Genomic DNA, 26625 nt, shown 5'->3' with positions numbered 1-26625 from the left:
GAGCGATGTCTCTAGAGCCGCATCTGCAGCTGAAGCACTTTAATGTGGCGCTGAATATTTACTGTACACTGGAGTTTAAATGTCATACTTGCACACGCTCAGGAGCAAATATAGGAGAGTTGGGGAGAAAAAGCAACAAAATACCAAAGCGTGGGGGAGTGTCCTGCACAATATAACCACTTTAATGATTATCTGAATCTAGAGCATTTTCTTGCATACATTTCGATCACTCTCTACAACACCATCCGTCTGGAATAAACCTTCATATAATCATGAAATAAACTCTCCTCGAGGACAGTGAACACCCATCATATGCTCCAGAAACAGTGAGAGGACACACAAGTAATAAAATGTACAGCTGCAATCGTCAAACAATAAAAAGCAATGTCTGAGTTTGTTGTTTAGACAAGTTCATTTAAAAAGTGACCTTTATTTTGTTGAAAGGGTCAGTAACGCCTTAACATCAAGAGGACGTTTAGTGCAATAATAAACGGTCTAGTGTTTTATTTCTAGTATCCCACTTCAATTATAAGCTGTGAATAGAAATGAAAACAGCGTTGTTAATATAAAGTTTCTGCTGTAAAAATATCAGAATCAACGGTCTGAAAATCTGACGAAAGGTAAACATTTACAAAACTGAAATTAACCCAAAACCGTCAGAAAAAATAAAGAAATCGAAACTAAATCGTTGATATAGTTTAGGTCAACTAGTGGCCAGTCATTTTTAGCCTTCAAGATCATTTCTTCGGTAAACGTGCTGCTGTTTTATCATGCGCTTTTGAAATAATTGCCCAAACGCATTAAACCATTATACCCACCGCTACGCTTTTTACAGTGGAGAGAGGCTTAAAGATCATTGACAAAGAGCAAAACAACGATGTGATTTCATTTCTGGAGAGTAGAGCCTCTTCAAATCGCTTTATTGTTGTATTTGATCATTTCCTTTAAAGACTGTTGTTAAACAAGCGCATTTAACAGGAGTTATAAGTAAATCTGTTCATGAAAGCATCTCTGAGAACACATTATGCATTAGTATGGTTCAGCTGTACAGAGGCGAAGCTGTCCGTGTCTTAACGTATATGGGGCCGAGTGTACAATAAAGAAAAACACACAAAAGCAAGAAGTCAGGTTTGGAAACTAATGAACCTGTTGGCGAGAGAGAGAGAGAGAGAGAGAGAGAGAGAGACGCTCTGGCAGATGCATGAAATAAATCTTTAAGATGATTCCTGAGTGTTAAGAAGTGGTCAAAAATTAAAAAAGTGGACTTTTTTAAAGGGAGGCTCGGGGATTTTTCACATCCAAACTCAATTTTGAACTTGACTTCAAAATCAATGCATGCAGACATCTAAGGTCTACATCATTTCATTTGTGCTTTAACTCGGTCTTAAAATGAACGTGTTTTTTCTCTATACAATGGAGGCTCCTGCATCTCCAGATCCAGGCATCAGGCAGAGCATTAAATGGGAAAATTGATTCAAAAGTTCAATTCAATCACGCGAACAGTTGATCCGTTTCAAGAACAACCACCCATATATCCTATCGCTTTTGTCAAATATTTGTAAATATATTCAAAGTTTTCCCTCCTAATCACGTGATTTAATCAATGGGGGGATGGGGCTATTCACCTGAAGAAATCAAACTGGTTTTAATATTGAACTGCTGAATTCTGTGGTGTGAATAACTGGTTTAATCAGGATCACATGATCTCTAAACACTACGCCCAGGAACACTGGGAAATCACAGCTACGTTTTCTTCCTGTTCTCTTACTAGTAGCAGATGAAGAGAAAGAAAAGAATCCCTGAGGTCTGTGTGTGATTTATACATTATCTTAATGTGATCATATCACAAAACATTCAGCCAACATTTTCCATCAGATTCAAGCCTGACAAAAACAGAAACATTTGTAAAGTAAAAACTTCACCGATCATTTCCCTCACTTTGTTCCAAACTCTTGATGCTGTTATTTTTTTCCGCAGAACACAAAAGGACAATTTTTAGAAACTTCATGCAGTTGTTTTCCTAAAGCTAAAGTTATTCACTGCTATTCATCCCCTCCACTGAAGATACTAAATGGACTAGAAAACTTTAACCCTAAACCCAGTGATCATGATCAGTGAACAGCTTGAATTCGGGCCGTCACACAACGCCATCTTATATATGCTATATTTCAAAACATCTAAAACCATAAGTCACATGGACTTGTTGGGTATTTTGTTCTTTGTTGTGCTGAAAAAAAGCTGTGAGAACATCCAATGAAAAAATAAAAGGCATAAAGGTTTGGAACTACATGAGGGTGCGAGTAAATAGATCATGTTTAACATTGGGGTCAAATATTCTTCAGATACACCAGGAGTCTCTACGCACGAGTCCTTCTGTTTCTTCAAAGAACGTGATTTCAAATGCTTGAAATGTTGATTAATTTGTGTCAAAACAGGAGATAAAACCGAAAAATACCTTCAAACATGAAACGAAAAGCTCTCCTTTTGCTTGCTCCTCTACGAAATTCAATGCCATTTCATTTTCTATCAGGAAGCTTCAAAGCGCCAACACTGAATGTTCAAATGAGGTCAAGAGATTTTGTCCCCGTTTGGTTGCGCTAGTTGGCCAATATCACGTCACAGCATGGCAACACACAGCGCTCCACCTCTGCGTAATATAGTACCTTTCTCAGCGCTGGAATGGCTTGCGAACTTTCTTGCGCCGGCGCGGGGGTTTACCTCCCTCAGTCCAGTGTTCGCTGGGGGTCGCCCCGCTGGGCTCCTGGGCTGAAGAACCCTGTCTGTGGAGCGGGCCCTGAGAACATGTGTGCAGTCCCTGCAGCTGCTGCGGAGGCATGAGGCGCTGGGTTTCCCGACGGGAAGAATCCTCCATTAGCAGACGCGTCACTGGGAGCTCCGGCCTGGAAGAAGCGGCTGAAGAAGTCCTGCAGGTCCGCAGGCGAGCCGCCGCCGGTTGCAGGATGATCTGGGGCGGGTCTAGAGGACACAGACGCGTACATTTAATCATTTAGCAGACGCTTTTATCCAAAGCGACTTACAAACGAGGAGAGCAATAGAAGCAGTTAAACTAACTATAGGACAACGGTAAAGGTGAAACTTAAAAAATGTGAATATCGCGCAAAAGTTCATTTATTTCAGTAATTCAACTTAAAGGTGAAACTAATATATAGACTCAAAGTGAGATATTTCAAGCCTTTATTTGTTATAATTTTGATGATTATGGCTTACAGCTTATGAAAACCCCCAAATTCAAAATTAGAATATTGTGAAAAGGTTTTCATAAGCTGTAAGCCATAATCATCAAAATTATAACAAAGGCTTGAAATATCTCACTTTGCATGTAATGAGTCTATATAATATATTAGTTTCACCTTTTAAGTTGAATTACTGAAATAAATATTCTAATAAAATTAGCACGATATTCAAAATTTTCGAGTTTCACCTGTATATGCAAGTGCTGTGTGACCGTTCCCAGTTTAGTCTAACACAGTATATGTAAAACAAATAGAGTAGAAGAGAGAAAAAAAGTGTGTATCAATGGATCAAGTGCTTACAGTGAAGACTGTCATAATAATGTCACATGTGGTTTGTTGCTACCGGTAATTGTTCTTTTAATGTAGAAATCCCTGATACTTCTTTCTTATTCTCTTAAATTTTCAGCTCAATAAAGAAACTTTTAGTAGATTGATCAATGGCAAATAAGGATTTCCAAGAAAATTAAGAAACAAATCATATTAAAAAAAACATGTCTAGTTTAAAAGGTATGCTCGTATAATATGTATATGTGTATGTTACAAATATAAGTCTTTGTATCCCAGTAGGCTTCAATATATACCGTTTTATCAACAACAAAGAAAAAAACAACATTTATCATATTTTCTTTCCACTAAATGCATGTAAATATATTTAAAACATAATTTTTTCCTCAAACATTTTAGAGTCAGTCATGTTTGAGTGCACTTTTTTACATCTTAAAGTCCCCATGAAATCAACATTGACAATTCTATATTGCAGTGTTTATTATAAATGATTTATCGGTGCACATCATTATTATTTTTTTTACTTCATGTGCCTCGTAATCTTGAAATAAGTAGCTTCCCCCTCCCTCTTGCAGCATCTCTTCTCTCCTCTGATGTCGAGGGCGGGGAAACCTGTCACTTACATGAGATCCACCAATAGCAAACCACAACCATCCAATCAATTTCTCTCAGACAAAATCAAGCCCCCGCCCTACATTTTGTTCTCGTTCTAAAAGCCGTTTCACTCAGAAATACATACAAGAGAGAGAAAAAGACTCGCAGTTTCTTTTCATGCCGACTTTAAAGGACAAGTTCGGTATTTTACACTTAAAGCCCTGTTTACAGATCGTATCTGATGAAATAGAACGGTTAAGATTAAAATTTGGACACATGCTGCTGTCCCGAGAATTTTAGGTTTATTTCGCTTTTGTGGACTTATTTTGCCAAACGCGTGATTCTTCCGTTGAGAGCTTGAATAATAGACGCTCCAGCCCAGTTGGTGGCGATAATGCACCTTTGCCAATTGCAAGCGAAATAAACCTAAAATTCTCGGGACAGGAGCATGTGTCCAAATTTTAATCTTAACCGTTCTATTTCATCAGATACGATCTGTAAAAAGGGCTTTAAGTGTAAAATACCGAACTTGTCCTTTAAAGATCTTGTCATCTGAAAGAACTTAAGATCAATTACTTGTATCTATTTACTTATTTTTAAATAGACACTTAAATAGAAACTTTTCCAAAATTTTAAGATACATAAAATAAAATAAAAAGTGCAAATCTGACAGTGACGATATCATAATGGCCTTTGAATAATACCTTATGTTGTCATAATGGTATTTGATTTCACTACCGGTCAAAAGTTTGGAATTATTATGATTTTCAAGTCTCTTTTGTTCACCAAGGCTACATTTATTTAATCAAAAATACAGTAAAAAGTATCAGGATATTAGAATGATTTCTGAAGAATCATGTGACACTGAAAACAGGAGTAATAGGGGCTTTTAGCACCGGATAGTTCTAGGAACTCAGTTCTAGGATCTAGCCACCAGGGTGGTGCCCCGAGAACTAAATGTGCCCCTAGGAACATTTTCCTGGTTGCATTCGCACCGCCAGTAGGAACTCTTAAAGTCCCCGTGAACTAGGGCTGTCACTTTTGAGAAAAATCTAATTCGAACGGATATCAAATACCAAGCTATGTATTCGAATATCTACCCCACCCCCCACCAAAAAAAAAAAAAAAAAAAAAAACGTAACGGAGACTCCCAAAATTACACTTATAAGCCTCATATCCTTGCAAATAAACTTTGCCTTTACACGTGCATCTGGCAAGGTGCCGACCGGTTGTGCAGGAAAGTATGCAGTTATACGATGTTGGACGCCTGGCGATGCTCTGGCCGTCTGCTGTGTTTCTGGGGCTGTTTACACCTGGCCACTTCATGCGTTTGCTCAGATCGGATAGCTATCTGATTTATCAAAACGATTCCATTTACACCTGGTCACATAGGCCTAAATGTGTTTTTGCAAAACGGATATAAATCCGATCTTCAATTCCCGCGCTATATGCAGATTAATGTCACCGAAAGCAACAGATATGAGCTGCATTTTATTGATCATCAGCTAACATTTCAAAATCAAAGACTGCAATAAGAGAGAGCGGCAGCCCTGGTAAGTTTCTTTACTTTTCGTTTCTTTACTTTTAATGAAGATTATTATTAGTGCGTGTTAAAGCGTCTGCGACTTACTTTCACTTTGATATGCGATAGTTTGCACGTTGGCTTGACGCTTGATGAATAGATCATCTGCGGTGATATGTGTTGCAGCGTGCCGTCTTATCTGACTATAACATACAGCCTGTAACACGCTTTCAAAATAACACGCTTTTTTAAATAAAAAACAAACGGTCTAATCATAGACTATAAAAAATGGTACACTACACATGCACTTTAAAAAACCGGATAGTTTATTTGTAGTTTGATTACGGATATTTCAATATACAATATTGATATATACAATATATATACAATATACAACTGACTTTATTTCAGTGTTGTGACACATTTCCGAGAGAAACGGAATACTAAATGAGAAAAATAGAGGGCGTGGCTTGCTTTTTCCAAATGGAAGAGGCAGCAGACTGTCAGTTGGAGGGGCGTGGTTAAGGGACGTTAAGCCGAAGCCCAATCCGTCAAACTGACATCATCAGAGAAGGGGCGTCATTGCAGAGGGGAGGAGCATTTTCAGATTTTGATTATAGATTACGAAGCCAAATCATTTTTCTTGAGTGGATTGACTTGCACGGATGAATTGTTCACCACACAACTAACAATTTGCACTAATAAAGTAAATATGGTCAATTTTGATTTTGTGTGCACTTTAAGTGACATAAACCGTGCTTCTTGTTGTGAGCTTTATTTTGAAAGCGCTGAGAACGCCAGCGCTCGCATTCTCTGTGTTCATTAGTTTACGATCTGTCTAACAGTCCTGTCTAATACGTTATTAGATCGAACTGATATACATAAAAAGTAGACCGTAAATTATTAGAGCTCCATCTATCACTGTTTTCCACGTTCATAGAGTTAGTTTGTGGAGTAAATATATAGGCTATATTCTGTGAGTTTACACTGCCTTTTAAAAAATGTTGGGTACTGGTGTTCCGCGTGCATTCGGCCAATTAGCGGACACTAATGTCACGGGAAGTTCTTATAGTGCTGGTTTAGACCCTACCCTATAACAGGAGCTAAATGAGTTCCTCCACAAAGAGTTCCTAGAACTAAAATCACTCCTAGTTCCTGCGGTGCGAACACACCAAAGTCCGGGAACTTCCGCCAATAGTTCCAGGTACTATGAAAAAGTTCCTCCAGTGCAAAAGCCCCAAATTATTCAGAAAATTCTGCTTTGCATTACAGGAACAAATTGCATTTTTAAATATATTAAAGGGGTGGTAAAATGCCATTTTCACAAGATGTAAAATAAATCTCTGATGTCCCCAGAGTGTGTGTGTGAAGTTTTAGCTCAAAATACCCCACAGTTATTTTTATATAGCATGTTAAAGTTGAGCAAAAACGCACTGTTTTGTGCCTGGCCCTTTAAATGCAAATGAGCTGCTGCAGAGGGCGGGGTTTCAAGAGCTTGTGTGTGTTAGCAGCTATGATTACCTCACGCACACACACTAAAATGATAGAAACTGTTTTGCCTTTAATGTTAAAACTGAGTCAGACAAAGATGGAGAGACTCAAGAAGAAGTGACAACATGTAGAAGCAACAGGACGTCTCTGAATGGTTAGTTGATGAATTTATGTTGCTGATGTGGAGCTAACTATCTTCAATTAGCATATTCTGTCATGATAATCTAGAAGTCGCTCGTATAGGAACTGTTGTGAGATGCACACAGAGTGACTTTCTATTACATGTGAAAAGACAGCTGCAAAAGTTTGAGCTGACTCACAAATGTGCTCGACTACAGCAACTCTTCCTCTTCTCAACATGGACTGCGTGTGCCCGGGGGCGGGGCTTATGTACATTTTAGACTTGCTGATGTCACTAACCCGGGAGGAATGTCGTGTAGTCCCTACCAGCCGTTTGTTGTAGTCCTTTTCTTTAAAAGCAAATATCTCCCTTCGCTTTGAACTTTGAGCGTTGTAACTTTGCAGATGTTGTTTATGCTCAAACAGCAACAATACACACTAACTAAAGTTAGGAAAGTGAAATCATACTTTACCACCCCTTTAAAGGTAGGGTAGGTAAGAATTGTCTAAAGAACTTTTTTTCAAATTGTCTTTATATACCAATACATAATTAAAATGTAAGTACTTTGAAAAAGAGAGTATAAAAATTGAGTGACTATAGTGTATTTAATCTTCAAAAAACACAGCTCATTAATTCCTACCGGGACGAAACAAGTGATTGGCTTGCGCGACTGTCACTCTCCGTCGCCATGACTACCGCAGCTATTACTGGCTCTGCCCACGTGCGCGCAGTCGCGCACCCGTTTTTAGGAGGGAGTGAATGGAATTAATGAGCTGTGTTTATTGAAGATTAAATACACTAGAGTCACTCAGTTTTTTATACTCTCTATTTCAGAGTACTTACATTTTAATTATGTATTGGTATATAAAGACAGTTTAAACAAATTTGAATAAAAGTTTTTTTAGACAATTCTGACCTACCCTACCTTTAACATACAAAATAGATAAAATAAATGCAGCCTTGGTGAGCATAAGTGACTTTTAATTAAACTTTTGACCGGCCCTGTAGTTGATGATGTTATAATGGTCTGAAGATAAAGCACTGTTCGTTAAAGTCCGAGTGGTTACCTGTGGCGGCTGGCGCTGCTGCCACCTTTAGAGCCGAAAGAGATATGATATGGCACGCGATGAGTGTCTGGAGAGATGCTTATACGCTGACAGCCGGCCCACTCTGTGTGAACAAGGGGACATGCGTACAACATATGCATACAACATGAACATCATACAAATATCTGACGGTGTGGATGCCAATAAACTACCAGTAATGTCAAAGACTTTGCCGTCCATGAAGGCGAAGTACGTGATGCGCAGTCCCAGCATACTAGATTCAGCCCACAGGTCTCCCTCCTCGGCACTGTGCCATTTATTACATTCGGCACAGAATCGGGCCTCGCCAGGCTCACGGTCCATCTCAAAGCGCCTGGGGAAAAGACTCAGGTGAACAGAGAAACGCCAGAATGTAACACAGAACAGAAGCTTGTATGAAAGAACAGGACTGAGATGACAATGTCAGTCATACGCACTTGTGCTTGCCCTCACATTTAGTGCACATCATTGTGTTCATGGCTTCTTTCAGGTCGTCCTGTAGTTTGGTCAGGAACTCATTCATGGATTTTGAAAGCTCTGTAGCAGCCATACGCTTCCTGCAGACACAGAACACAAACACAAGACACTCGTGCTTATATCAAAGAAACATGTACACGTCACATTTATAATTCGTTTAATATTGTAATCGAGTAACTTTAAGAATCACAGAATTCAACGAAAGGCAATACAACAGATATTCCCATGAAACAATATTTTGGTAACACTTTAAAAATACTTGAATGCATCAACTAACAATGAGCAAAACATTTTGCAACACTATTTTACAGTGCCCTTGTTACGATTACTATAGTAATACCAGCAAATTGTGCATAATTACAAGCAACTATCCCTAAACCAAACCCTAAGTAAGATTTATTAATTAACATTACTCAGTACTTAAATGTATAATTACACTTTATTTGAGTGTGTTCTTAAACACTGGTGTGTCCAGTGTAACTAAACATTTCTAACGGTATTATACATATTTGTTCATCATTATTTCATGTTAGCTCGAGTCCATTAAATAATACTAACAGATGAAACTTGTTTTGACATTAGTAAATGTTGAAATTAACATCAAGTATAATACATACTTTAACTATAATATATTTTTTTACATTACATTAAAAGAGAACTAAATTGTTTTGCATTACAGTAACGAGAATTTTGGGGGAAATGTGTGCGATTGTCAAGGAAATATTGTCAATCCAAATTAACAGGAGTAATTTTTTCATGCAAAATATAATTTCTTAATTCTCTTTTGATATAGGAGTGAGACCTTTTTCAAAGTCTTGATTTTGTTTTTGGACTCGACCCTGTACTAGAACAGGTTTTCATACTTGAATGTAAAAAAAAAAAAAAAAACTTTTTCCCCATATTTGACATTATTGCAGCTCCTCTCTTCCTTAAGGCGAGACACGGCAGGCAAAAACATTGTTTTTTTCACCGGTCAATTTTGAGATTTTGCGATATTTGTTTTCAATAACATGTCTTCTTTCAGACTTGTGAAAAAAAAGTCAGAAATACACATTTAGGTCTTTATTTTACTACACTTTGTCTGTTTGCGTCTGTAGATTTCTCATAAATTTAACAAAAGTTGGCGTTCAACACGCTGCTCCGCGATCGCTGTCTGCACCCCGTCATCACACACACCGCTGGGAAGCTCTCTCTCTCCTGTACAATGCTGTCGGATCCAAATATGGTCATTTCCTGTTTATCAGCAACCAATCGTGAAATTAAAAGGGCTGAATGTGCAATCTCATTTTTCTCAAAATTTGATTCAAAATCCCGTTTTCTCAAAATGACTTTTCTCTCATTCACTAAGTCCGAAATCTCCACTTCAGTTGCACCTATATACACCACACCTTCCAGTCTTGTACCTAGTTATATTATGAAGACATTTACAGAGGGATTTGTAAATATATTATTCCTAGGCTGATTTATATAAGATTTTATTCCAATTATATATTCAGTATATTCTGATTTACAGGATAAAAAAAAGTAGATATCCATAAATCCCTCTGTAATTTTTTTCCCATCTAATATCTGAACACAATGAAAAAATTATTTTGAACCTTGGTCAGCTGGACCAGTGTGTTGTGATTGGTCAAGTGTTCTCTCATGTTCTCTTTCTTTCTTTATTCATTTATAAAGCACATTTAAAAACAACCATGGGTTGACCAAAGTGCTGTACATAGCATAAGAGAAATTATTTGATTTTAGCCAGACGACGAAGACGTATTTTTTTTTAATTAACTACAATATTTATCTGCTTATCAAATGTTAGTCCAGAATCTAAAGCACAATTTTTTTTGCACACGGGGTGACCCATTGGGTTAGATGACCAAGGTCATAATTACTGGCGTTTGGGAAATGTCCCGCCCTTTACCATAACCACGAGTTTCAACACACTACTAACTCAACCATGCCCCGCATGAATTATGAATTATTTAAATTAGGATTATTGTGATGTGTTCGTTCACTGAAGAAAACTCAAGACTACAATGGAGGCGTTTCAGGGAGTTCAGAAACAGTGACACTGATATAGAGAAGAACTCCTGCTGGACCATTTTCAGAGCTTTTTCATGCTCAAACAGCAACATTACACACTAAAGAAAGATTAGCATGGAAAGAAGCATAATAGGTCCTAGGGCTGCACAATTAATCACATTTTGGCTTCCCACGATCAAATTCGCGTGATCGTGCGATATTTAAAATGCGTCATTCCGGTCATAGAACGCTCCATATTAAAGTTTTTTTTTGCAAAGCCAATCTAGCCAGTTAAACCACTGTCTGGTCAAGTGACTCCATGAGCCAAAAATCACAGTTGTTCCCTGCACCGCGCAGCTTAGTTTCTAGATGTAGAAACTAGAATGTTTTGCCGGACTGGACAAAAGCAAAACGAACTGCGCGAGAGAGACCGAGTGTTTCTGCGTGCGAGCAATAGTGCACGAGAGAGACCGAGTGTGTCTGCGCGCGAGCAATAGTGCACGAGAGAGACCGAGTGTGTCTGTGCGCGAGCAATAGTGCACGAGAGAGACCGAGTGTGTCTGCGCGCGAGCAATAGTGTGCGAGAGAGACCGAGTGTGTCTGCGTGCGAGCAATAGTGCACGAGAGAGACCGAGTGTGTCTGTGCGCGCGCAATAGTGCGCGAGAGAGACCGAGTGTGTCTGCGTGCGAGCAATAGTGCACGAGAGAGACCGAGTGTGTCTGTGCGCGCGCAATAGTGCGCGAGAGAGACCGAGTGTGTCTGCGTGCGAGCAATAGTGCACGAGAGAGACCGAGTGTGTCTGCGCGCGAGCAATAGTGCACGAGAGAGACCGAGTGTGTCTGTGCGCGAGCAATAGTGCACGAGAGAGACCGAGTGTGTCTGTGCGCGAGCAATAGTGCGCGAGAGAGACCGAGTGTGCCTGCGCGCGAGCAATAGTGCGCGAGAGAGACCGAGTGTGTCTGTGTGCGAGCAATAGTGCGCGAGAGAGACCGAGTGTGTCTGCACGCGAGCAATAGTGCGCGAGAGAGACCGAGTGTGTCTGCGCGCAAGCAATAGTGCACGAGAGAGACCGAGTGTGTCTGTGCGCGAGCAATAGTGCGCGAGAGAGACCGAGTGTGTCTGTGCGCGAGCAATAGTGCGCGAGAGAGACCGAGTGTGTCTGCGCGCGAGCAATAGTGCGCGAGAGAGACCGAGTATCTGCGCGCGAGCAAAAGTGCGTGAGAGAAAACGAGTGTCTGCGCGCGAGCAATAGTGCGCGAGAGAGACCGAGTGTGTCTGTGCGCGAGCAATAGTGCGCGAGAGAGACCGAGTGTGTCTGCGCGCGAGCAATAGTGCGCGAGAGAGACCGAGTGTGTCTGCGCGCGAGCAATAGTGCGTGAGAGAAAACGAGTGTCTGCGCGCGAGCAATAGTGCGCGAGAGAGACCGAGTGTGTCTGCGCGTGAGCAATAGTGCGCGAGAGAGACAGAGTGTGTCTGCGCGCGAGCAATAGTGCGCGAGAGAGACCGAGTGTGTCTGCACGCGAGCAATAGTGCGCGAGAGAGACCGAGTGTGTCTGCACGCGAGCAATAGTGCGCGAGAGAGACCGAGTGTGTCTGCGCGCGAGCAATAGTGCGCAAGAGAGACCGAGTGTGTCTGCGCGCGAGCAATAGTGCGCGAGAGAGACCGAGTGTGTCTGCGCGCGAGCAATAGTGCGCGAGAGAGACCGAGTGTGTGTGCGCGAGCAATAGTGCGTGAGAGAGACCGAGTGTGTGTGCGCGAGCAATAGTGCGTGAGAGAGACCGAGTGTGTGTGCGCGAGCAATAGTGCGCGAGAGAGACCGAGTGTGTGTGCGCGCGAGCGATAGTGTGCGAGAGAGACCGAGTGTGTGTGTGCGCGAGCGATAGTGTGCGAGAGAGACCGAGTGTCTGTGCGCGAGCGATAGTGCGCGAGAGAGACCGAGTGTGTCTGCACGCGAGCAATAGGGCACGAGAGAGACCGAGTGTGTCTGCGCGCAAGCAATAGTGCGTGAGAGAGACCGAGTGTGTCTGCACGCGAGCAATAGTGCACGAGAGAGACCGAGTGTGTCTGTGCGCGAGCAATAGTGCGCGAGAGAGACCGAGTGTGCCTGCGCGCGAGCAATAGTGCGCGAGAGAGACCGAGTGTGTCTGTGTGCGAGCAATAGTGCGCGAGAGAGACCGAGTGTGTCTGCACGCGAGCAATAGTGCGTGAGAGAGACCGAGTGTGTCTGCACGCGAGCAATAGTGCGTGAGAGAGACCGAGTGTGTCTGCGCGCAAGCAATAGTGCGCGAGAGAGACCGAGTGTGTCTGCGCGCAAGCAATAGTGCGTGAGAGAGACCGAGTGTGTCTGCACGCGAGCAATAGTGCACGAGAGAGACCGAGTGTGTCTGCGCGCAAGCAATAGTGCACGAGAGAGACCGAGTGTGTCTGCGCGCAAGCAATAGTGCGTGAGAGAGACCGAGTGTGTCTGCGCGCAACCAATAGTGCGTGAGAGAGACCGAGTGTGTCTGCACGCGAGCAATAGTGCACGAGAGAGACCGAGTGTGTGTGCGCGAGCAATAGTGCGCGAGAGAGACCGAGTGTGTGTGCGCGCGAGCGATAGTGTGCGAGAGAGACCGAGTGTGTGTGTGCGCGAGCGATAGTGTGCGAGAGAGACCGAGTGTCTGTGCGCGAGCGATAGTGCGCGAGAGAGACCGAGTGTGTCTGCACGCGAGCAATAGTGCACGAGAGAGACCGAGTGTGTCTGCGCGCAAGCAATAGTGCGTGAGAGAGACCGAGTGTGTCTGCACGCGAGCAATAGTGCACGAGAGAGACCGAGTGTGTCTGTGCGCGAGCAATAGTGCGCGAGAGAGACCGAGTGTGCCTGCGCGCGAGCAATAGTGCGCGAGAGAGACCGAGTGTGTCTGTGTGCGAGCAATAGTGCGCGAGAGAGACCGAGTGTGTCTGCACGCGAGCAATAGTGCGTGAGAGAGACCGAGTGTGTGTGCGCGCGAGCGATAGTGTGCGAGAGAGACCGAGTGTGTGTGTGCGCGAGCGATAGTGTGCGAGAGAGACCGAGTGTCTGTGCGCGAGCGATAGTGCGCGAGAGAGACCGAGTGTGTCTGCACGCGAGCAATAGTGCACGAGAGAGACCGAGTGTGTCTGCGCGCAAGCAATAGTGCGTGAGAGAGACCGAGTGTGTCTGCACGCGAGCAATAGTGCACGAGAGAGACCGAGTGTGTCTGTGCGCGAGCAATAGTGCGCGAGAGAGACCGAGTGTGCCTGCGCGCGAGCAATAGTGCGCGAGAGAGACCGAGTGTGTCTGTGTGCGAGCAATAGTGCGCGAGAGAGACCGAGTGTGTCTGCACGCGAGCAATAGTGCGTGAGAGAGACCGAGTGTGTCTGCACGCGAGCAATAGTGCGTGAGAGAGACCGAGTGTGTCTGCGCGCAAGCAATAGTGCGCGAGAGAGACCGAGTGTGTCTGCGCGCAAGCAATAGTGCGTGAGAGAGACCGAGTGTGTCTGCACGCGAGCAATAGTGCACGAGAGAGACCGAGTGTGTCTGCGCGCAAGCAATAGTGCACGAGAGAGACCGAGTGTGTCTGCGCGCAAGCAATAGTGCGTGAGAGAGACCGAGTGTGTCTGCGCGCAAGCAATAGTGCGTGAGAGAGACCGAGTGTGTCTGCGCGCAACCAATAGTGCGTGAGAGAGACCGAGTGTGTCTGCACGCGAGCAATAGTGCACGAGAGAGACCGAGTGTGTGTGCGCGAGCAATAGTGCGCGAGAGAGACCGAGTGTGTGTGCGCGCGAGCGATAGTGTGCGAGAGAGACCGAGTGTGTGTGTGCGCGAGCGATAGTGTGCGAGAGAGACCGAGTGTCTGTGCGCGAGCGATAGTGCGCGAGAGAGACCGAGTGTGTCTGCACGCGAGCAATAGTGCACGAGAGAGACCGAGTGTGTCTGCGCGCAAGCAATAGTGCGTGAGAGAGACCGAGTGTGTCTGCACGCGAGCAATAGTGCACGAGAGAGACCGAGTGTGTCTGTGCGCGAGCAATAGTGCGCGAGAGAGACCGAGTGTGCCTGCGCGCGAGCAATAGTGCGCGAGAGAGACCGAGTGTGTCTGCACGCGAGCAATAGTGCGTGAGAGAGACCGAGTGTGTCTGCGCGCAAGCAATAGTGCGTGAGAGAGACCGAGTGTGTCTGCACGCGAGCAATAGTGCACGAGAGAGACCGAGTGTGTCTGCGCGCAAGCAATAGTGCACGAGAGAGACCGAGTGTGTCTGCGCGCAAGCAATAGTGCGTGAGAGAGACCGAGTGTGTCTGCGCGCAAGCAATAGTGCGTGAGAGAGACCGAGTGTGTCTGCGCGCAACCAATAGTGCGTGAGAGAGACCGAGTGTGTCTGCACGCGAGCAATAGTGCACGAGAGAGACCGAGTGTGTCTGTGCGCGAGCAATAGTGCGCGAGAGAGACCGAGTGTGCCTGCGCGCGAGCAATAGTGCGCGAGAGAGACCGAGTGTGTCTGTGTGCGAGCAATAGTGCGCGAGAGAGACCGAGTGTGTCTGTGTGCGAGCAATAGTGCGCGAGAGAGACCGAGTGTGTCTGCACGCGAGCAATAGTGCGCGAGAGAGACCGAGTGTGTCTGCGCGCAAGCAATAGTGCACGAGAGAGACCGAGTGTGTCTGTGCGCGAGCAATAGTGCGCGAGAGAGACCGAGTGTGTCTGTGCGCGAGCAATAGTGCGCGAGAGAGACCGAGTGTGTCTGCGCGCAAGCAATAGTGCGCGAGAGAGACCGAGTGTGTCTGCACGCGAGCAATAGTGCGCGAGAGAGACCGAGTGTGTCTGCACGCGAGCAATAGTGCGCGAGAGAGACCGAGTGTGTCTGCGCGCAAGCAATAGTGCACGAGAGAGACCGAGTGTGTCTGTGCGCGAGCAATAGTGCGCGAGAGAGACCGAGTGTGTCTGTGCGCGAGCAATAGTGTGCGAGAGAGACCGAGTGTGTCTGTGCGCGAGCAATAGTGCGCGAGAGAGACCGAGTGTGTCTGCGCGCAAGCAATAGTGCGCGAGAGAGACCGAGTGTGTCTGCACGCGAGCAATAGTGCACGAGAGAGACCGAGTGTGTCTGCGCGCAAGCAATAGTGCGCGAGAGAGACCGAGTGTGTCTGCGCGCAAGCAATAGCGTGCGAGATACTTCAAATAACAATGACTCTGAATTTTATTCACCGACATCGGGATCCCGCTTATTACATGGCTACCTACCAAATAAATCAATAATTTGACACAAAAAATAGATTTAAAAACATTAGAATTTAACCAAGCCATGTAATAATAGGTTATAATAATTATAACAGAAGATAATATATCTAGTCTATCCTAATATTAATTATAAATACAATGTATATAAAATATAAATACAATATAAAATAATAATAAATTATTTATTTTGATTTATTCTTTAAGGAGATGCACTGAATTTTGGTGAATAAGAGGACCTATTTTATTTTGATGCACATATTTGTACATTAGCAGGAAATGTAGCACATTATGGATGTGAAAGCAGTTATAATAGATGTGACAATAAAATTTGTTTTGGTTCAAATCAACAAATAATCGTGATAATTAATCTCAATATTGATCAAAATAATCGTGATCATCATTTTGGCCAAAATCGTGCAGCCATTATAGGTCCCTTTAATTCTTTTGTGGCAATTCTGTAAACCAATTCAGTGGTTGTTTTCTAAACGCACTCACAGTTCATACTCTCTCCGTGTCTCTGGGTTACTGACGATGTCCCACGCTGCTCTTAACACCTTGAAGGCCTCGCCAGCGCCCGGGTGCTTGTTTTTGTCTGGATGAACCTGCACGCAAACAACCCATTAAATCTCGACAAATACATAAAACCCATAATTCATCCAACAAAGACATTAAACAGGCTTCAGGGCAATTCTTTGATTTCATCTCACCTGTACTGCCAGCTGCCTGTACGCTCTCTTGAGCTCAGATTCAGTGGCATGAATATCCACTCCAAGAACATTAAATGGGTCCAACTCCTCTTCAGGGATCTGAACCAGAACGGCAGATGATAATACGGGTAAAACACACATCAGTTTCAAAGATTCATAACCTGTCCTTGTAAAATTACAGCATCCAACATCAAATCACCAAGCAACACATCAATATATCAAGAGCTTACTAAAGGCTTTACATTTGCATATACCATTAAAGTTGGAAACTGGATTCTATAAAAGCTCAAACTCACTTGATCCTTGTGTAATAATTAAAAAGGCAACCAACAACAAATAAAGGTCGTTATGTAGCTACATCAACAAAGTCATGCACAGAATCTGTTCTTTTGAATTTTTTTCTATTCATAAAAGAATCCTGAAAAAATTTATGACGGTTTCCACAAAAATATTAACGGTTTTCAACATTGATAATAATGATAAATGTTTCTTGAGCAACAAATCATCATATTACACTGATTTCTGGAGAACCATGTGACACTGAAGACTGGAGTAATGATGCTGAAAATGCAGCTTTGATCACAGGAATAAATTACATTCTACATTATGTTCACATAGAATACAGTTAATTTAAATTGTAATAATATGTCCACAATATTACTGTTTTTACTGTATTTTTAATTTAAATAAACAGCCTTGTTGTGTCTGACTTCTTTCAAAAATATTTAAAGGGGTTCTGTTATGCCCTTTTACGAAGTCTTTATTTTGTTTTTGAGGTGTAGAATCTGTTTTATGTTTGATTGTTCAAAAAACATTCATTATTTTTCACATATTTTACATAACAGCACCTCTCTCGCCAGTCTGGCTCAAACGCACAGATTTTGATTAAGCCCTTCCTTCCGAATTATGAAATGCGTTGTGATTGGTCAGCTGGCCCAATGCGTTGTGATTGGTCAGCTGGCCCAATGCGTTGTGATTGGTCAGCTGGCCCAATGCGTTGTGATTGGTCAGCTGGCCCAATGCGTTGTGATTGGTCAGCTGGCCCAATGCGTTGTGATTGGTCAGCTGGCCCAATGCGTTGTGATTGGTCAGCTGGCCCAATGCGTTGTGATTGGTCAGCTGGCCCAATGCGTTGTGATACGTCAGCTGGCCCAATGCGTTGTGATTGGTCAGCTGGCCCAATGCGTTGTGATTGGTCAGCTGGCCCAATGCGTTGTGATTGGTCAGCTGGCCCAATGCGTTGTGATTGGTCAGCTGGCCCAATGCGTTGTGATTGGTCAGCTGGCCCAATGCGTTGTGATTGGTCAGCTGGCCCAATGCGTTGTGATTGGTCAGCTGGCCCAATGCGTTGTGATTGGTCAGCTGGCCCAATGCGTTGTGATTGGTCAGCTGGCCCAATGCGTTGTGATTGGTTAGCTGGCCCAATGCGTTGTGATTGGTTAGCTGGCCCAATGTGTTGTGATTGGCAGCGCATTGGCAAGTGTTTGGGAAATGTCCCGCCCATCCTAGTGTAAATGAGGATGGCGTCAATTTCAAACCAATTCGAGCCCAATTCAGACCCTGACAATGTTTAACGAACAAGATCTTGAAGAACGGATTTTTTGCACAGACTTTGCAAGCACGGATTTCACAGGACGTTTCTGAGTGGTATACGTCTTTTGTCATTTCCCTTTACATTATCGATACAATGTTATCCACCATTTAATCGTGATGTTTGTCGGAAAACTAAGGTAATACAAACAGTCATCGATCACAAAACCATAGTTAATTTTGTTAAGGAGCGGTGAATCGTCTCACAAAAGCGAGAGCTTACAAAAACAAGCTGTTCTCCATAAAATGTGCAGCACACAGATAAACGTTAGGGTTATAATGTTCAGGAACAGTGACTTTGAGCTTGTCAGCCTTAGGAAGGTCAAACAAATGAGTTTAGGAATCGTTGTGGAAAAAACAGCGTTTCTTTGATGAGGCCTGATTGAGCTGCATTAGTATAGACAGTATTGTTCAATTATTACAATATTATTATAATTTAAACAAACTGTTTCCTGTGAAATGTGAATATATTGTATAATATAATTTATTCCTGTGATCAAAGCTGAATTTTCAAGATCATTACTCCAGTCTTCAGTGTCACATGATCCTTCAGAAATCATTCTAATATGATGATTTGCTGCTAAAGAAACATTTATGATTATTACCAGAATTGTCTTCTCTAATGAAGCTCAATCAGGCCTCGTCCCCTTTTTTGCGTATTCCGTTGGCGCTTATTAAAGTTGTGTTAGTAAATGTTATTAAATGAATAACATTGTGACTTCATAAGATCAGGAAAAAGTGTGTTGTAGTCCAAACAAGCCGTTCATTGTAGTTCTTGGAAAGTGGATTCTTTTAAATAAAATATATCTCTTTGGAGTGACTTTGTAACCTTGCAGATCTTTTTTATGCTCAAACAGCAACATTACACACTAACTGAAGTTGAAAAAGTGGAAAAGCATAATAGGACCCCTTTAAAAATAAACTTGCTGACCCCAAACTTTGGAAAGGTAGTGTAGTTTTGCTTTAAAATATAGTGCTTGAACTCTTCTTTAATCAAGTCGTCAGACATTAACGCTAGATCACTACCTTGGCTAGTGCCAGCAGTCTCTGCAGCTCTTCTCCAGGTTGCCACTTCTCCGCCCCCCTGTTGGGAGACTCTGGATTTGAGCTTTCCTTCGCGGCGCCTTGTTTAAAGAAACACCCGTGGATCCTCGCGGTCAGATCCGACACTTTCCTCCAAACCCTGCTGCTTTGGAAGGCAAGCCAGCATTTTCTGCCTCTCTCTCCCGCCAGCCTTCCCACGACGCACCGCATCATCTGAGAGCCAACGCTTAGCGTGGCGCAAACAAATCTGAAACCGGAAAGAAGAGCGTGTCGAGCCCAACACAAAGTCCTGCCGATGCCTTCCATCAAAGCTACAGCTGAAAACCGGCTCCAGTCCAGGATCCGCCTCAGATCTTGAGTCAAGCCTGGAATATCGGTGACCTTGCTAAGCATGCGTGATCCAAAGTCGTACAGCGCGATTCCAGACGTTTCCACCACGACTCCACATCTGTGGGTCAAAGAAATGATGAGTTCGACGACCATGTGGATGCATGAAATGCACCAGGGACTGACAATTTCCGCTAGGAAATCCCGACACACCATGACCAGCTGGTTCCCGTTTTTCCTTCGCGCGCGGCTGTGATTGTGCAGATGCTGGTTCCGTCGCTTCACCTGCTTGTGTCTGCTGGGCCCGGACGACGCGAGGAAGGATCTATGAGACATTGAAGCTGTCCATGATGGTGTTTGATCACAAGGCCCCTGTGCCGGTCCACTCTTCTTGGATTTTCCTTTCCTCCCGGTTCCAGCATTGCGGGATCTAGACTCTCCATCGCCCCTCAACTCATTCTCCAAATCATTTTTCCCTCCTCTTTCACATTTCTCCTTTTCAGCACTCCCATCTTCCTCCTGATCCTTAGTTGCGGCATTTTGCTCTTCGTTCTCGTCTCCTTCCAAATCAAAGTCTTCATCAGGGAATTCACAATCCAAATCATCAAACGCCTCATGTTCACAGTCAGGTCCCTGAGGCGGCATCACATGACTGTCATTTTCATGACACGGATCGGCCAGAGAAATGATGGGCGGCCCACAGTCAGTGCCTTCCTCTACTGTCTCCCAATGTATTGCCATGTCGTCTTCCATCTTGCTCAGATATCCACAGGTTCACTCCCTCACGCTTAAGACAGACATGGAAATATCCATCATGAGCTTCAGGGTGGCAGCAGACTTAGACATGCAGCATGCATTGCGTTTAACAGCAGTCTCATATTCACAAATGAAACACAATATGGGGTCTTCAGCACGTCCAGCATTGCAGACGATCAGAGATTAACATTTCCAAATCACACCCGCATTCTGAACCCCTGCAAATGAAAAGAAAAATCTGTCAACTTACTCTAAATATATGACACAACATAATGTAAGACACTGTATGTTCAAGATGTAATCTAACAAATTATACACTACAACCAACGTTAAAAAAACAAACAAACAAAAAAACATAAAACTTTCACATCAACACAACTGTAAGGTTCGAGAAGTAAAAATCAATCACAACTTTCAATACCAACCATCCAATGGGGTATAGTTCTGTAGAAGCCAGTGTAATTTCTAATTCATTAAAAGATGCACTAAATCAATAACTAAGGTGACAGATAATCTCAGAGCTTGGTTGATGGTTTAGACAGAACTTAAATATATATTGTAATTTCATAGAGAGAAATATTAAAAATTGGATAAAGACTTGAGTTACTGTTGCATTCCATATTTAGATCTGTGGAGATCAATATATATACTTTTTTCTCTTTTTTTGGTCAATGGAAGATTCTTAAATATCTTACATATATTCGCTAGGACGTTTTTACAACCAATCAGTACTAAAATATACGGTAATGCATTCACAATTTATACCAATAACAAATTGTTAATAATATTTAGCCAGTTCACTTTGCATTTTTGTTGACAACAAAACACATATTCCGGTTAGTGCCAACAAGTTTGCGGTTCTACACGACCTAAAGTCACACAGTTAAAACTACAAACCCATCAGTTTTTCTTTGCTATTAAAACAGATCAGATCCACGAGAGACGGAGCAGAGAATGAAATGTAAACAAGTCTGGAACTTACTGAACTCTCTGTCCTGATAAAGTACACGAGCATCGACTCCTCAACTGTGGTCGACTGAGGTTAACATGATGGTTGTGATTTCGTGAATGTTTACGTTAAATACTCTTTATATGTGTTTAATGTCTTCATTTACGCTGCTGTTTGGCTTTAGCAGACATGCTAACTGAAGAACACCTACAGCTAGAAGTCCTGCCTTGCGACACTAAACACTGAAACAACGACAGTGTACGGGCAGCAAAGTTAATCTCGAGTGTGACATGAGCTCGGAGCAGCTCAGCCTGTTTTCTCACCTATCTTTAACTGCTTTCACTGCCCTTCTCTCTTCTTTCCAGTTCACTTCCGAGTACAGCACACAAGCCTAACGTCAGTTCCGTGTAAGTAACCCTTTCCTGTCAACTGTTAACACGATGTGACGGGGTGACGTCACGATAGAGTGCCGAGGTTATGACGTCACTTTGTAGGCCAAAACGCGGAAGTGAGTTAGCATTTTAGCACTTCCGGTTCCCTCGCCCTAAAGTCTATCGGTTTTTTGAATGGGTTTTTGCTCAATCGCCTGAAATAAGGTCTGTGGTTAACAAAGCCTCTAAATATTTTCACGTTTTGATCTATGACATAAAACACACCAGTTATAACCTGCTTGAAATTTTTTTAAACTTTATTGTGACTTAAAAACGGTGGTTGCTAACAAGTTGCTAAAAGGGACTACATCCTTTGGCGGGGACTTTAGACGTCATCAATACTAACCCGCGTTTCAGCCTCACGTTATTTCTGTGGAGAGACTGTTCGACAATGGTGTTTTGTTTTGTCCCGAGATGCAACCACAAGTAAACCAGCATCTAAAAGCTGCACTGTACATGTCCAGATTTATAGTGGTTCTCTCCTCGATCTATGGCCTTTCTGTCTAAGAAAAAGGACATACGATTGGAAATTGATACGGCCATAGCTAACGTTAGTGCTTCTGAGATGGTAAAAGCGCGTTTTTTTCTGGCGAATTAGCAAATTGTATGCAAACATACAATCAAACATAATACAGTGAAAGATCATCTTTATTAAAGTTTATTTGGGGCACAATGATCAGGCATAATAATCGTAATCACAAAGAAAATAATATTAAGGTTTATATAAACTAACAAAATAATAAACGAATAAATAAAACATTAACAAAAGATAACAAAAATCTCAGAGAGGCACGCATAAACAAAATTAGTTTCTAACATTTTTTGGGAAAAAACGAATGGGTAATATTTCTCATGAAAAGGTGGATAAGTGTTCATACCATAGGGTTCATACCTATTTTTTTACAGTCTATGGTTCATACACAGCGTGGATCATAATGAGCGAGAGTGTTTTTTAAATAAAGTTTGAGGAAGCTTGATGATGACGTTGATCCGCGACTATGGTCAGAGTGGTGTGCTGTAGTCCGTTTATAGCCTACCGTTAGCATTTTATATCTGACGGCTTTATTTAGGCTTCAAAATGTATACATTTTGGATTAACTTGTAAAGATTATCTTGATAGACAAAACGTGTAAGGGTCACAACTCTTTGTTGAACACAGATCTTATTTTTGGCGATTTTCCAAAAGTCTATGCAAAAAGGTTGGCCTACAAAGTGACGTCATTACTTCAGCACTCTATTGCCCACGTGATCGTACAAAAAAGTATGTAGCCTACCTAAAAAAAAAAAAAGTCTGTACCTAATCGCAGCCTACTTTTCCGCATTTCTTCATCGAAATTGATACATTTCTAAAGTCTCTAAGGTTGATTAAAAACAAGAAAGTGACATATTCTTGAAATATTATGATGATATTTTTAATAATACCACTGATGCATAATGTTTCATCTGTGTATGACTGTATGTCTTTTATTTTATTTATTTATTTATTAATTTATTATTTTAATTTTTTATATAGCCTATGTGAAGCTTTACATAATACTTGATACAATTGAATTTATGTAGAATTTCTATTTGTTCTGTTCTTTATGTCTGCTTGTTATTTGATACATATTTAATAAAAAAAAATTTTTTTAAAATAAAGTTGTGAATAGAACTGCATAAAATCGGAATATCATAAACATTAGTGAATTAAAAAAAATTTTTTAAATAAAAATTACAAAAAAGTCTGTACCTTGGGGAGCTGACAGATGAAAAATGCACTAACAAACATATTTTGTACTATTTGTCAAAAACCTAAATAAAATAGCACCTAGAGTTTTTTTTTTTTTTTTGGAACTCTATTATTGATAATATTAACTGAGATTGTTTAAATAGCCCCACATAAATAAATATGCTTACTTTAATCCCCAATGTTTAAGGTGTTTGTGGTGGAATTTGGTTGTTTTATGTCTTCTCTGAAAAACTCAAATTAATTGACATGTTTAAAATATTATGATATGATTGTTGGATCCCATGTTACCAATTAATGTAACATCTTGTATTGCATTTTTTTATGCTAGGCTATATGCTATGTTTGCTAGGCCTACTTGTTCAGTTATTCGATTTAAAATAAAAGCGTGTGGGAAAAGTGTGGTCCTTGCCTCAAAAGCATCTTCTTACCAATAAAAGAAATAACATTTAAATTAAAGTCAGATGTTACATTTTTATTTTTTAGTCCCTCTTCTGTGGAAAACAGAGACATTTTGGTCAGATATCCTAATCTTTATCCAATCTCATTTTAAAAAAAGTACACAACTTATGTTTCCTGTAACTAAATTACACAAAAAAATCCTCTCTTTACTGTATTCAAATTATATATGGGAACAATCTAAAGCTCTGTAAATCCTGAATCATTGAAAACTATTCACTTTTGTGTCGTCTTACAGTAATATGTAGTATTTGTGTGTGCATGTTACCCACATGTTTGTGTCTATGCATACAGCTGTATTGTTTGTATTTCTATGTCTTAATGTTCTGTATTTGCACCTAAAAGTACAAAGATTTAAACATCCCTGTTGTTTAGTCCATAACTTTTCCTGCACATGCCAACTCAAGTCAGAGCTTTTATACCATACAGATTGTTTCAAAGCAGCTTCACAGTAATAAGCAAGAAAATAATGTTGCAAAGTTCTTCAATTATGAAAGAAATGCAATTTCAATAGTGCCATCATCACTCAATTCAGTTCATGTTTTGATCTCATCCAATAGATTCAGTGCAGTCAAACTGATAACATCACTAAATATTAAGTGTCTTTTAAACCACATGCCAGTCACTTTTCTACCTGCATTTGAATTTGGATATAATTTGAAGGATATAGATGGATGGATGGATGGATGTTTTTGTTGTTAGTGGACTTTTAACCAGTCCAAACATATTTTGTACCACCAGAGGTCTCTGTCAACACGGAATTGTGATGTTTTACAGCAGTTACTCACATGTAGCCACCATACTGTCAATGGTAGCCACTAAAGGATAATTCCGGTATTTAACACCTTGAGTCTATATTGTAGTTTGTTTTGGATGAACAAGAGTGGTGGACAACATTTTTTTGAAATTACCGCAAAAACTGCGGTAAAGTTCCTAAAAACATTATTGTTTATTTCGCTTACTCTCCCGGAGCACAGTTGCTCTGCTCGCTAGCCTTATGAGAAACGGAAGCGAGCAAAAAGACTACATCGACCAAATGTAAACAGCCCCCTTTCCGTTTCCGGTAGCGCATTTATATTAATGAGCACTCAGTCCTTCAACAGAATTCAATGGGATTTTACAAAATGACGAATAAAACACGACAGAAACTGTATTTCGCAACACTTTTTGTTTCTGGAACATCAACTAACATCACTAATCACTCGGTGAGTTGCACAGTTTTGTAAATGAACATTATTGGCTGTTTTAATGACATTTTCGGACATGCCCATTGACTCCAATGTTAAATGGGTCCATGGCCAATTCTTTTATAGTCAAAAACTCAAGAGAGGAACCATTGTCAAAAAAATGTTGTCCACCACTCTTGTTCATCCAAAACAAACTACAATATAGACTCAAGGTGTTAAATACCGGAATTATCCTTTAACCAATACTGACCCGGGGTCTTGTAATATCTTGTTGGAAAGAAATAGGAAGTCAATGGGGCCCATCATCAATATCATCTTTTGTGTTCAGCAGATGAAAAGAAATTCATACAGGTTTGGAACAACTTGAGGGTGAGTAAATGATGACAGAATATTTCTTTTTGGGTGCAGTATCCCTTTAAGTTATCCTGTTAACTTTTTCAGAAAAAAAAGCCAGTGTGCCAATTGTGAGGAAAAAATGCCATAATTGTGAGATAAAAAGTCACAATTATCTTTTAAATTGTTTATGTGGCAGAAACGATCTTTTTGGCCATGCCCTCTACTGAAGCCATTGCTTCTTTTTTAATAAATTATTTATTTATTACAATACCTTGTCTGTTCCATGAGCAGTACATTAAAAATCTTTCTGTGGCAGGGCTCAGCTTAACCTTAAACCTTATAAGGTCTATACGTCTGCCTATACACTCATGCAGGACATAACAATTAACATTTTGAAGTCAATTGACATTCTTACATTTTTTATGGAATATTGCAATATTATTATTATTTAATCATTTGCCCTCGTAATCTTCCATCAAAATAAAATCTCTTCCCTCTACAGTTCTCTTCTCTGATGACGTGTTTACATTTGTTCTTGTTCGAGAAGCCATTTAACTCGTTTTTGGAATAAAATCGCTGACTCGTTGCTAAGGTTTATTTCAAAGCAGTTTAAGTATCCTAAATATACACACACAAAAAATATTTGTATAATTTGAATAAAAAAAAACGGATCGGTGATGGTACAAAATAAAAATATGATATATATTTATAAATATTATATAAAAATATTAAATATTATATAAAAATATTATTAAAATTATAATTATCGTTATATAGGCAATTCTATATATTTAAAAAAATATATAGAGCCTATCTTAAAGATAAAAGCTAACAGTTTATGGATCCTAAATAGCCTATACACAAAAAATATTTGCATAATTAGCCTATATATTTTATTAACTGATCTGCAATTAAAATTAAAATGATTCCATCGTTAGGCTATATAAGCAATTCTATAAAGTTATATTATTTTTTTTAAAGTAAACATAAAATAATTTGTAAAGTATCTAATATGAATGATAAAAAGCAATAATAACTAAT

At 41.2% G+C, this 26625-nt stretch overlaps 1 protein-coding gene across 1 annotated transcript; it reads right to left on the bottom strand.

The window, feature by feature from the left end:
* Positions 1 to 162: 162 nt before the first annotated feature.
* dnajc14 (DnaJ (Hsp40) homolog, subfamily C, member 14) lies at positions 163 to 21873 on the bottom strand. The gene is given in 9 exon segments (XM_079597713.1): positions 163 to 2743; positions 2745 to 2976; positions 8335 to 8437; positions 8526 to 8686; positions 8790 to 8909; positions 16568 to 16674; positions 16780 to 16878; positions 19396 to 20714; positions 21769 to 21873. Coding segments are annotated over 8 exon segments (1995 nt in total). The 5' UTR covers positions 20494 to 20714; positions 21769 to 21873; the 3' UTR covers positions 163 to 2668.
* Positions 21874 to 26625: the final 4752 nt, after the last annotated feature.

The sequence above is a fragment of the Phoxinus phoxinus genome (assembly GCF_949152265.1).
Source record: "Phoxinus phoxinus genome assembly, chromosome: 22".
NCBI classification, from domain to species: domain Eukaryota; kingdom Metazoa; phylum Chordata; class Actinopteri; order Cypriniformes; family Leuciscidae; genus Phoxinus; species Phoxinus phoxinus.
This window is presented reverse-complemented; position numbering and strand designations above follow the sequence as displayed.